The following is a 13,946-nucleotide window of genomic DNA, read 5'->3' on the forward strand; positions in this document are numbered from 1 at the left end:
GTGTTGAAGACGCGAGGTCGAAACGTGGAAATTATACGGAACAGCACAACAACAAGTAACCGCAACGCTATTCCCAGCACTACAACACAGTCCGGGGCCCCCCTGGAATGACGACAGCGTCCAAAGTAAGATTTGCGATAAACGACCACCAAATGTTTTAGCCATCAATTCAAAGAAAAGCTGGGCGAACCCTCGTAGACGTTGAAATAGATACAGATCAAAAGAGAAAGGCTTATTTACGATAAATAGCATTTACCACACATCATTGATGAGTTTGAGCGATCTCGGTGCCACTGCTGCTAAAAGGGATCCGCTGGCCAGAATATGGTTGAAAACGGTAAGTACCTAACGCGTTGGAGCCGATGGATATCTTATTAAAGATCGACTCGACTGAAGTTCTGCCAACGTGCGTGTGACAAAAAAAAAATGTTGTTTAGCCGTAACACCTCAATATTGTTAGACAAGCCGGCAACCTTGGCGGTCGGTCATTTGAAAATGAGAGAATTAGGTTTGCTGAGCGTCTTCGATGTGTAAAATAATTAAACATCTAAGGCACATCAATGACCAGCATTCATCATTGTACAGCGGCATTTAGTGACGGATCCATAGTGATAGCGTTATTTGGCTTGTTCCCAAGAGCGCCGGATCTACCCATCCAGATATCAATTTAAAGAGAAAAACTAGAATTACTGTTGCAGGTCGAGAACGAGTCTGTTGTGAAAGAGTTTTGGCTTTTCGGATGATATAATTAATGCACGACAAGATGAAAAAATACCAAACATAATGGACATCTACCTAAATTTTATGTATCTTGTCAAAATTTTCCGCTGTGCTAGATGGGAATATATCAAAATTGTTTCTCAGCTATAATATTTTCACATCGAATATGCCTTAAATATAGAACTAAGACTTAGTAAAAATAGTCGCAGGATAACAGGAGGCAAGCAGGTACGGCTTACGGGAAGTTTCACAATGATCTTCCGTTGTTCAAGTGTCGATTTTGAAATAGTTTTACACAAAGGGGTCTTTACACGATCTCACAATAATTTTTGTACAACGCTTCAAGGACTTCGAGAAAAACTCAGAACTTCCCGGGCCCAGGCAAACGGTACGTTTGCACGGATTCAGGTCGCTGTAAGGAAATCGTCCGCGTCCTAGAACTACTGACGATCGAACGCTTAACTATGTTATGGCAACCAAATTATTTGCTTGATTGTAGATGCGATCTGGTTGATGAGAAATTATTGCAGCGCTCGTTTGAAAATAGTGCTAGGCTAGAACGTCACCACAGTACGTTACAAGTTCAGTCTATCTATATATGTGGAAGATAGCCTAACACGCAAAAAACGGCTATCAAGAACTTGGGCAGAAAATTTTCATCTATTAAAATCCATAGAAAGACAGATGAAAATATCGTGATGATTGCAAGGGTGCTACAGTTATTAGCAACACCAGTTTAACGTCATAGACCTCTGTGACTTTTCACTGAAATAGCCGAAATTTCAGAGGCTGATAAGGGTTCGAACAAAAATGAAATCTGGAAGATTTTACGTAATGACATTGACTGGGTGACGGATTAGCCTGCAAATATCATGGGGCAGTTTCAAGCCCGAAATTCGTTTCGCGCTGGAGGAATGCCTAATATCGATAGCGGACGGAATATTTAATACAGTTAGAGATTTTTGGACGCAGCGGAACTTTTCCTAGCCGCCATTGGTCTCTTTAAACATGCACGCGTTCGATATGAGAATAGATTATACAACTGTTAAAAAACGTTTGGTCCACCATAGCGCTACGAAAGCAGTGTGTGTATATATGGCCAACAGTTGCGGAGCGCTACACTGCCCAGCTACGAAAAGATACGGCTCTCTTTAAGATTAATTTAAAAAAATAACAGATTATTGAACAAGGATTTCACTCATAGCAATCGTAACTCACTTATCACCAAACTTGTAAAGCGGCTGATCGCCGCGAAGTATATCTATCTATACCTCATGTTCTCCTTCAAATTACGAATTTAATGATTACATAGTTGCGTAGGTGAGATCGACGTTAGAAACCGATTGAAGTTACTGTTATAACACTAAGTTTCGACTAGCATAAAACAGTGCTTCTATATAGTCGCACAACTGCAACAAAGTGAACCGTACTCGAATGAGTCAACACAGACTCTATATAGTGGGTAGGTGTATTAATGGAAGAACAAAGGTAACATTTCGATTAAGTATAGTAACAACATCTGCTGATGACGATACCTCAGTGTGCTTGAAAGAGGCTAAAATCGATCATAGTATATATTCATCTCTCATAGGCTTTTATTTAGGCCGTAGCCTGAAATAGCAATCGATTCTCGCTTATACATAGGCAAAACGAAGGTATTTTTTTTTTTGATTAGTCGATCCGATGCACAAAGTTTCGTGTAATAGAAATAACTCTGAGCAGGCCTTGCCGCACAGTCTTCGGGCTCAGTTTAGGCTGTTCAAGGCTTAAACTGATTTTATCCTCTTTTGTCCTTCGGCTTCGAAATCTCGAAACGAAGTCGCAGAACCAACAGGTTACTATAGTTCTGCTACCGACTACCAGCTTTTCGTTTTCGAAAATAGCAAAATCATGTATGCCGAGTGATATGCGTTCCATGCATCTGTAAGCAAAGTTCAATCCTTATTGCTCATGGTGCGTGCAACAGCAAATCAGGGCCAGTTGGCTCACTATTGGCCTAGTTACATGCATTACTGTGGCCCAGACAGAACCCCAACCCATAAGCATCTAGTTAAGGTAATCATGTTAACCTGACGGTCTTTCAAGTAGTCCAAATTAAAAGAAAAATCATACATAAAATGCGCAGATATTCTGTAAAGGGACAAATGTCTGTAAACTTTTCTATCGGTTGCTAACGTTGCTGAAGCAGATTTCCTGTAGAATCGGCTGGTTTATCGCATATGTTCAAGAACCATCAATGAATTGAAACAGGAGGCGCGCTACTTTTGAAGATCCACGCTTTCTCAAACCTTGATAGGTTTTTGCTGGAGCGGCATTGTTCGTAGTAATATAATCGTAAACATTATAATTGTGTGAAGAACGTAACTATATAGGAGACTCGCTATATCGTTATATGGGACAATGCTTCTTCCTTGAGAAGGCGTTGTAGTCAACTAAACCGAAGTATAGGGTGTAAGGCTACATGCGACAAGTGGACTTTTCAACGTCGTTAGGATGTTGGCAAACAAGGTATCTATGTAAATCGTTCGAGAGCGAACGAATTCAAGGTCAAGGTCTCGAACCGACTTTTACACATGCGTGCTTCATATACGGGCAAGTAGTATTTATTATTAAATTTCGACGATTAATTGAGTTAATTAGGCTCAAGTTGACCCATCGATTTTTCAACTCACTAGGTTTTCTAAACAATGTAAAAGTAGAAAACAGGCATACGGGGTTTGGCACGTGCATGATTGTGTCTATATACAAATGACAAGTCTAGGTCGTGTTACTTCACTAGGTCACCTCTGACAAAGTTATTTCTTCAACTTTATATTAAGAAGAAAACCAGAGATAACTATCAGTCATGTTTCGATTCTGAAAAAATGCAGGCGCACTTTCTGAAAGCACATGCGGTAGGTAACTTTATAGTTTGTTGTGATCCTAAACGTATTTCAGTACGTTTCAATCACATCTAACCCATCGACCAACTGCCCATAGGCAAGCTCGTCTTGTACTACTAAAACCTTCACGTCTCAAGGCACTCAGAACGGTACTAAGACTAAAGATTGTAATTGTTACCCCTGTATCACGTCTGGGCCAGCACTACACTCTGGCGATACGCGGCATAGGCAATATCCGTCACAAAGAAACAAGTTACATCAAGTAAAAGAGAGAAGTATATATACACAATATAAAGTAAACATCTATTGACGCACATTGCTTTGGTTATTAGATTAAATATGGCTGATTATTTTACACTATCAGTATCTACACACCCAGACATACTAATCATTTCTGTACATCTCGCTAGTAGACTATATATACAACGATAAAAAGCGAAAACTCAGTCAACAAACACCATCTAGGCACCTATCTCTATTCAAGTAGCAACTTTCTCTTCGAAAAAAAAAAGATGGCTGACGTCGTTCCAGTCGATCTCGCGACTATGAGCATTGGAAATGTTGTAATCCAGCACTGGGCTATACAGCGAAACCCAGCTATGGTTTGGTGTTTACCGAAAAGAAATAGTATAACGTCGAGTAAATTTATTACGCCCATTTCATTTGCTAGCTGACAGAGGCAAGTAGACGGAAAAGCCGATGACTTTTCGGTGAAATTTGTTGCGCCATTTAAACTGTATAGAAATCGACAAAACAGCTCACAGACCTTTTTGTAAAATCTCAAATAGATAGATGCTTTCATCGCAGATCGTTCGAAAGAACTTAATGAAATTCATTTGATTTCAAGACGAAAAGAATCAATCGTACGGTTAAGCTACTTTGTTGAAAAAAAAAAAATTAAAACTAATAGAAATAGTCGCTAACGATTGCGCTGGGAAAAAATTACATTAGGTATTTTGTCTTACCACACCTCTATGTTTGAATCTGGATCTAACAGGACAAACCTGTGAATTCCTCGTACCAAGTAATGGTATCCAAGAAGACTCCAGCGGCTGACAGTATGGCGCACGCCAGGCCGACGGTTGACGGAAAAAATCCTCTTTGCAGAGTGCTTCGACCGTGTCACTCACGAAAAACATCTCCGAATACAAACTGACCGACCATTCTTGACATGGTTGTTCCGCTCACGTTCTGCCTATCTACCGATCTATTAAAATGCGATACTAACAAAAAAATAAAAAAAGGTCATTTTAAGTTCTCTATTGTGTACGTTTAGAATCACCACCCCAGCGTAGGCTTACAACTACAATGCTGTGCATCCCCTGTATGGATTTAGTTTTTTTCGACGACTCTTTATGCGAGATGGGTGACACTTCTTGCCGTTGTATTTCCGTCGCGGAGCGCAGCATTTGATTGTCATTGGTTACTTTCCACGAAGGCTATTTGTTGAGTTTCTCTCATGATCTTGCATTTCCGCTTACGTTCACGCCCATGCTCTTCTGTAGATCTTTTGCCTATGCCTTACGTAACGTTACGGATGGCGAAAGCGGTAGGGGGAGCCGAAGTTAGTCGGTCCCATTGTATTACTTTTACGTTTATTTGATTACAAAAAGTGGAGTGTTCTTGGACAGTAATCAGTAGCCAGTTGAAAGGGAGGCCGGTGGGTCTGTTTTTTTATTGACAATATTACGGACGGCTAGCAGCAAAGATAATGTTAGATAATATGTAGAAGGATATAAAAAAAAAACCACGATCGTGATGACGTCAATACGAATTACAATATAAACGATTTTTGAAGAAGGTACCGTTTGTTGGTGTTACGGTGAAGAACTGCTAAAAGAGTGATCTCGTGACGCGGACATTTGCATATTTGGATCGCGAATGAAATGAAATTTCTAAGTAAACGATCGGTTTCGTTTCACATGGGTCACTTTGTTCACTGGTGAAGTGTGTGGACTTCAGGCCAATCGGCAGTATTATGATTCGAGTGATTGTGATAATTTTTGCCGGTCCATAACATGAGCCAGCTTCACTGCAAGGTGGATTCTTTTAGGCTACGCAGCTTGCTTTATGTAAGAGGCAGCTGCGTGTACTCAATGTGGATTACATGATAAATTGTTCTATTAAACTTAAGTTTGCAAAAAGAAGATAAGAAAGCATCGCTTTAGACGGTTGGCCTATATCAGCGTGAAACGAGGCGTAGCTACGCCCGGTTTTGAATCTAAATTACCTCAAACGACAGTACTAAACTAAAAATTCAAAACATTTATTTTGTCACCGATTAGAAAGCAATACTGTGAACAGGTTGAGTGAGTATTTTAGCCGTTTCGGCTTTAATATTCTTTAGTAACTATGCGGCGTCACAGGTGAATGCCAAATTAGGCACCTAGAGAAGGCACTAGGATCGATACTTGATTAGGTCGAAGTTCGATCGATTCGTTTTTGTTGAAATTTGCTCCGTCAATTTAAATCTCACCATCGGTGGTTCTATAAGGAACACATGAGCATGATCTGCACATGCGCTGGCTTCTGTTACATTTATGTAGCAATGTAAAATCCTGCATGATAACATAGTGCCACAGTGTAACGCCGCTTCGCGGTTCAAAATTAAAAGACGAAGCCTAAAATATATCGGCGAAAATCATGCCAACGTGGAAAGCAAGGCAGTATACGTGTACGGCATTGAACGTACAGATTCTACATTTATTAATGTGAAGAACGGGTCCTACTGACAATAATTATGATGTCTTAAAAGCAACATGGGGCAGATAAGCTAGGCAGCGACAGCCAAGCGAAACGGGATGTATTACTGACGTGAGATTGGGCCAAAAGGCCAACAAAATTACGCAGTTTCTACCGAAATTTGAACGCAAACGTAAGGATAAAAATTGCATTTTGCCTAATCTGAGAAAGGCATTCTAGCGAATCGTTTTCGTTTTCTTCTCATCGATCGTCGCCAATTATCTCTTCTTGTCGCAATTGTTGTGGAAAATCGTGAATTATTCAGTTGGACTCCATTGCTACCCTAGTGAGTGTACTGGTCTTCAATCGAACATTAAATACCCCAACAAAGTCTTTCCGCTCCACTCGATTTCCATGCAAAGCGAAAGAGTCGAGGTCTGTTTGAATTACCCTTGTCAAACCAAACTTATAGCCATTTTTTTTTTTTTGTTTTTTTTTACAGATCTTTTAACAACATTAACTCGCTCAATCCTCCGATCACACGTATACAGTGTCACATTCCGATCTTGATTCCCTGATTCTTTAACAACCATATGCCCTAGTTGGCTCCGATGTTTTTGGTATACGTGCCCCAATCTTTTCAAGTATGCTAACAAAATGCTAACACTGAAATGGGACCGAGCGTCCCTTCTTACTTCAACGACAATCTCTAATATGAATTGAAATATAATTTATGCATAATCAGTAGAAATACTTTGTCGAGATTTTCTCTTTCCAGGTGCGGCTCGATGGCGCTTGACAACGAGGCGTACTGCTGGCTGCGCCAACATGAGACTACAAAAATACACCGAACAAATACAGCTGCGAAATTCTTTGAATTTTTTGGCGGCAAACTTTGAAAACATTCATATTTTCTTGTATAATAGATATAAAATTGTTGATGCAGATCTATGTACGTTGCGTTCTGTATGTATGGAGATTTGGTTTCGTAATGTGCTGCCACGGATCGAGCGAAATGCTAGATGAACAGTGTGAATTATTTATAATCAATGTAAATATAAATTACAATGTATTTCCCTAGCGAAATACCATCAAATTTCTCGCCGACGCTGTCGTCCATCGATGCCCTTATCATGTACCTTCAACATTTGGATTATTTACCTTCGCGCCATATTTACCACCGAAAACGAATGGCAGCACTTATTTAGGTCTACTCTAACGTTGACGTAACCTTAACGGAGAGAATCATTTATAAATGTAAATCAATCAACAGGTCATAATTTATATTAATAACTTCGATTATTTAAACTGTTTAAAGTAGGACGCATCGTCCGAGATATCTTGTATTCTGCGTAGCCTGCATTCAAAAATGTTTTAGTCCTAGTCCCCTTCATCGATATTGTTCTTACTATTGTTAGCATATGTTGAGAAGGACGAAGTACCGAAAATACGGTATCGGTATGAGGTGAAACGGGTGACAATTATTCTGAACTATTTTGCGGGCTAAAATATTAAGTGATAATTGGCATTTTGCTTAGTTTCATATTGTAAAGAAATAGAGTAATGCTTGACCACCTCCCTATTGGAAGCAAACTACCCGGTTACGCATAGTGCACAAACGTAGTAAAAAAGTACTATAAATTTATTTATAGTTATTCTTTATTATTATCTTTTCTAGTTCATTCAGTGGTCTCTCTATTCAATACGACTAGGCGATTTTTACCCGATCGCCCCTGACCTTCTAAGTAACATCGCCTGCTATGCAGATCAGACCTACGATAGTTTTTCTAATCGTATATAAATCCTAGTGTTAGGTTCACATCACAACATAAATGGCTAGACCCAGTCTAGTATTCCCATTTGGATAAGTGTGCTTGTGATTTCGCTGCACAATGGAACGATTTTTCTAATTTTATAAAGACAAACATGCTAAGAGAAGCATAGGAGAGCTAACGCGCCGAGGCCAGAGGAGCGTGAACTCGGCCTAACTTACGGAAGTACAAATATCGACTCGTTTCGATGAGTAACCGATTCGAGGCTTCCAGGTGGGCTACATGTCGCCGCCAAGCTTTGAAGTTTATAAGCTTGATGTTAATTACGGTACAGACAAATATGGAAGTATCGCGTGTGAGGCTTCCGCCTTAGTGCTTGCCAGTATTGTCTGTGAATAAGCAAATTATCTGGTCATTAGCATAGCCCCAGCACACCACGCACTTTGAAGTTTTCAAGCCAGAAAGATCAGTTCATTACTATAATCGATGCTGTAAGCATCTAGAATTCAAGCTTTTGACTATAGCATCTATGTTTCATCTGTCTTCTGCTGCTCGCTTCCGAACTTGACTCTTTTTTACCTCTGTCATTTTTTTATGTCCTGTTTTGGTGAACGTGAAATGGTAAAGATACCCCCTACTTCTAACAGTCAATCATTTTTATTCAGGGCCTCTGCATTTTTTAGCCTACTTGCACAACATTACATCTGTGATCTTCATCTTTCCATTTTGTCTCCATTGCGTGCAACGCGTTGTAACATTAAGCCGCTGCTTATTGTAGCATGTAACAGAATGTGTGGTATGAATAATGCGCCAAACACTAGAAGGAACACGACGCTGATCAGAGCGTCAATCGACATAACTCGTAAGTCAGATCGCACCGCACAACGAAGTACAACGGCCGGATTATTGGCATCTTCGTGTGGCGCGAATAGGATGTAAAAACAGGAGCACGAAACAGTGACGCCGACAGAGCAACGGAATGTATGCCTTAATGTTTGCAGCTCGATCCGTTGATCCAAAATGAAGCTTTCTGATATTTTGGTAAAATGTTCGTATCGGACAAAGAATCAGCTCTGACTGTGACTTGAGTTGAGACAATGGTATAATGCCTTGCCCAGTTTGACCTGTTCGTGATGTCTCTGGGCGAATTCCGATGAACTGGTTAGAAAAGGTTCGTGGAAAAAGACGATTGACCCTGGCGTCGATCGGGAGAATGTAGGATGGGGTAGAAAAGGAGGCGATAAGCGGATGGAATTTAAAAATAGATGGGCTGAACAGGTGAAAAAGGGAAGGCGACGAAGCGTCGTTTTGTGCGGGGGGCATCGGGAATGTCAGCAGTCAGCAACAGTACGACGGTCCAATTAAACGCGAGGAATATCACCGGTCACGGGCGCGGGGAGGGGTGAAGGGTGTTACGTTTTTCAGTCTTCATAGACTTCTGCCAAACTGTTCTGTAATGTTCAGTATTTTTGTTCGGTTGGTTCATCGCTTATGACCATTTTTCTATATGCTGATACGATTAGGAATGTCAGTACAGTCTTATATAATTTTGTGACTGGGCGACCAAGAAAGAAAGCAAGGACAGCCTTGCAAACGTGTATTATGTATCGCATGTAGACAGGGTTAGCGTCAGTGGAAAAAACGTTTCAAGCGGTAGACGCGAGGTGGCGCTTGGAATAGGCTTATGTTCTCATTGATGTTTTGGTGTTTTTACAGAAAGCAAACGCATTATAGGTAATAGCATATGAGCATATACCATTGACATAATGAGCATAAAGCGTCTAGTCGCACCTATAGACGATTGCTTGTGATGCGTGCGTCCTTTTATGTACAAAAAAAGACATTTAACTACACTAGTTTACAAAGATACATTAGATTATATTAGGAAATTTGAATCAGCTTTTTTCATTCTTTTACTCTCTTTTTGAAGCTATACCGTTTTTAAACGCTGGTATTATTATTCACGGATATAATAATTGATTAGGTATCCGTACTTTACCAGAAGTGAGTTCGAAACAGAAACGTCTTTCAGCCTCAAAAATTACGCTCAATAGCCAAGTTTTTTTCCTCGAGGGCTACTACGCTGCGGAAATCTATCGAAGATGGGTAAAGACATTAGGCTATAAAAATTTAAGCGAAGCATAAATGGCGCAAACCTTCTAAAAATAGAGACAATGTTAAAAACCAGCGGCAAAAGTAACCAGATAGTGGGGCAAAAACACATTGTCGCTATGAAGGGAGTTGTTCACGAGAGCATAGCCTTGAGTCTAAGGGCTCTGCAGGCCATATGAATCGAGCCTAGGCTAACTGGAAATGCATAAAACGATATTATAGGTAGAATTTGCGTAACTATACTCAACAATGAACCGGCTTGAAGCATATTTCAATATAAGGTTTCATCACTACCGTCAACCGGACATAGACCAGGCGCGGGAATAGCGTTGTTCTGGAAAAAAGACAAGGAAAAACTTGGCGGCAAATTCGAGCAGATTTAAATGTAATACCTGCAATGAGCATTAGGGGTATGCGCGACTATGAGATATTGGTCGAAAATGAAACAATAAATGTAGCCCGTTATCTCAAGTTCCCCAAGATACCCACGGACCGTTAGCACGGCAATCGAAGACGCGCTGTTTGATTACTTGAACAGAACACCGGAACTCAACGCCGTGCCTCATTAACCTACTAGATTGAGAAAAGAGATATCTAACCCGCTTGTTCTCCCGATTTAAGTACAGCTGAATTCGGGGTTTAGCATGTCCTGAAAGGGGCAACTGATGGAAACGGATATCACAGTTGATTTACTTCAAGCAATCATTGGCAATGAAACTACATATGGGAACGTAAATGGTAGGTATACGGCTGTTCAAAACACTGGGAGACGTGTGCTAATATAAAGAGGAGTATTTCTAAGACATGTTAAAAGATCATCATTTTAGCCCAACCAGTTAAAAGGTTATTTAATTTCACAGTCAGCTGGATTCGCTCGTAAAAGCCTATGTGTACAAAGGCATGTTTTCCACTATTCTATTTGATTGTGCCATGTAGCTCGTCTTGTCGTTATAGAAGCTGCTTTCATCGTAACATAGCCTTTAGCATACGCCTTACAGATCGCACACGAATAACCGTAGAATACCCAGACAGCATCCGCAGTTCTACGATGTTAGTTCCACCCTGCGCCCGTTTACCCCTCGCACCTATGAGACTGTGAGTTATAGCGCTGCTATTGTTTTTATTAATGCTCTATTGATGGGCAATAGTGTGAATGAAATCCGGGTCTCCGGCGCTGTCGATCGATTACTAGCGAAATACAACACACATGCATACAAAACAGACCGCCATCAACCAAAGGCCGCTTGACAGATAGGCCCATCAACCTAAATTCCAACCGAATTTAACCACGATATTACGTAGTTTTTGACGCGTGCAGCTGTTAAATGGTGGAAAGGGGCAGCGAGACCGGACGAAAATGCCCCGTAGCATCCATATGATCTCGTACAATATAATAATAGAAATTGGTTATAACGACATTAAGAGGAGACTAGCTACGTGTGGCTAATAGCTGAACGCGTCTAGCTACAGCAGACAAGTGAACATGGAATTCATTTGAAAAAAAAAAAAGGAAAAACTCAGCTTTTAGTTTTTATGCATAATATAATGACTCGAAAATATTTGCTGTTTTATAGTTGTCGCTGCTGACTCGTCCCTAATCTCCTATTGGAGATCGCGGAGAATACGTTATCATACTAGTAGAAACAATAGAACTGGGTATACAATTTCATGGTGATGTCAGGGCATCTGCATACGTTGTATTATAGTTGTGTATACTTCTATAAATATATAGAATTTTTTTTTATAAATGTATACATTTTGTCATGACTTTTACATTTAAAACGCGTACACATATGAGTCGCAAAACCCTATATGACGAGCTAAGAACCTTTATCCATTTACGGGGTTATGCTAAGCCTCATCCTAAACTAACCAGTCAGAGCGAGTCTAAAGTGTAGGATAGGGTCGCCTCGCCCTCCTGATTCCAACGGCGCATTTCGTCCAAGGAAAGACAATTTCTTTTTGGAGAAGTGGGTCGTCCTGAGCCATCGTCATTTCAGCCTCCATCATTACGCTCGTACTTCTGCAAAATTCTACGCGCGGATTTTGGCATAAAGCAGCGCGCGGTCAAAGTTCCTTTCCATATCATAGGTCTCTAATTTAAAATAAACGCTAGCGACCATTGATAACAACGCGTCGATGCTCGCCTTATCAGTTAGGTAATTAATATATATTTTTTCTTAAAACGACTTATAGAATACATGATATATAACCATAGCTTCGCGTATATGGCGGTGCGAAAACGCATCAGTATGAAAAAGCATTAAACCCGTATAGGATAGGGACAGCGAGTTTGCATATGGTTTATGTGCACAGATAGAGAAATTGGCACTGATTTAGCCTGCTAAGTGTCGAACATGAACGTGACAATTATTTGAGTGAGATAGTAAGCATCTGAGGCACGACTGAGTACAACCCTTCAGCGGTAAGCGAACTATAGAGCATACTTCGGGCGGATTCCTGTGAATGATTAATGACGCTTCCGTAGCAAAGACAGTAATGCGTAGATCGACTAACTGAGCCCCAGTGCGCGGTCACGACAGTCTACATAGGGTAGCCTTCGCCACCAGATGTCACTGATATCACGATATTGATTTTGCCGGAAGAAAGAACTAAATACATAATCGGTGCAAAGTTACTCTCGGTTCTAAGTTATATAATTGGCAACGTACGACTGATAAAGAGGCTACACAACCCAGGTCGTAACTGGGCGGGCCAATGGTAGATTAATTCGTTGAAAACAATTGTTCCGACACGTCTCAAATGTTATAGCGTTATAATGCATAGAAGGTGTCATTGTATAAGAGTGATAGAACCCTGTAGTGTGATATAGTTTAGGTATTATAAAAAAAATAGAAATTATGCGGGGTACAGTATAAGCAGGCATGGATCAGGAATCTCGCGACAATATGATGAATTTATAGGATAAATGCGAAGACACGATTATATGCCCACCTATGCATAAACTTGTTTTTTGTGAAGTGCAGCTGGTTATATCATAGTAGACTGATTAGAAGTGAGCTGATGTTCTAAATAATTGATTGACGACTGTAAACTTGTCCTACCAAATGTGCCTCCAAAGCTCAAATGAGCTGTGAACGCAAAGGTGACCCAATCATAAACTGGTGGTTTGTTAAGGACATCGTAACTGATGACAAACTTATTCCGGCAATGGAGCGAGAGATTTGAATTGAGAATGAAAGCTTTGTCGGCAATATGTTTAATTCGGGAGTAAGGCTTTGTTGACGATACGTATCACGCAACACCAGTTAAACCTCAAAGAAATTATAACATTTTTTCCGTGTTCCTGTGTAACTACTCAATTTGTAACTACCAAATATTGTCCTAGGTAATATGTTCGTAAACAACGTCAAACTCAAGTACATCTCAAACGCTTTAATTGCTACTAATAACCCTATTTTACAGTTTTTTCGCTATAGATCCTTTTCTGTATCAGTCTATTTATAAACACCTTGATGGCTGCCCTACCGGTTTTGAATAGTCTGCAAACCTTACACAGCCTCAACACTGCCTACTCCACGGACTAGATCAGGGCTAGGCAATCGCTCTACCAGCAAATTGGCCAAGGTTAAGGCGAAAATTTCCAAGTAAACTCACTTTGACACCGCAAAAATATCCAATACGACTTATGTCCAAGCACAATTCTAGCATTTTGTAAATAGTTCACCGAACCGGCAATTTTTGTTCGCTACATTTCGGACCGTCTAGCATTGACCTGGAACGACCTAATGTTTGGTTACCATAGCAAAAAGCAGAG

The 13,946-nt window shown here is 40.4% G+C and overlaps 2 protein-coding genes across 5 annotated transcripts in view; one reads left to right on the forward strand and one right to left on the reverse strand.

Moving 5' to 3' along the window:
* The window catches only part of PNKP (Polynucleotide kinase 3'-phosphatase), a 42,347-nt gene that overhangs the window by 27,016 nt on the left and 1,385 nt on the right, over positions 1-13,946 (reverse strand). Inside the window, exons 1-2 of one of the 2 annotated variants that reach the window (XM_086988841.1) lie at positions 13,787-13,925; positions 4,624-4,825 (exon numbers count right to left, since the gene is read on the reverse strand). In XM_086988841.1, the coding sequence (XP_086844967.1) occupies positions 4,624-4,741 (118 nt within the window). In that variant the 5' untranslated portion in view covers positions 4,742-4,825; positions 13,787-13,925. Of the gene's footprint in view, positions 1-4,623; positions 4,826-13,786; positions 13,926-13,946 lie in introns of those variants that run through there. The other variant, XM_086988842.1, reaches the window with a different exon arrangement.
* Positions 1-13,946, forward strand: part of ex (FERM domain containing expanded) — a 78,086-nt gene that overhangs the window by 4,908 nt on the left and 59,232 nt on the right. The window lies entirely within an intron of this gene.

This window comes from Varroa destructor, unplaced genomic scaffold (genome assembly GCF_002443255.2).
Source record: "Varroa destructor unplaced genomic scaffold, Vdes_3.0 BEIS01000004.1, whole genome shotgun sequence".
NCBI classification, from domain to species: domain Eukaryota; kingdom Metazoa; phylum Arthropoda; class Arachnida; order Mesostigmata; family Varroidae; genus Varroa; species Varroa destructor.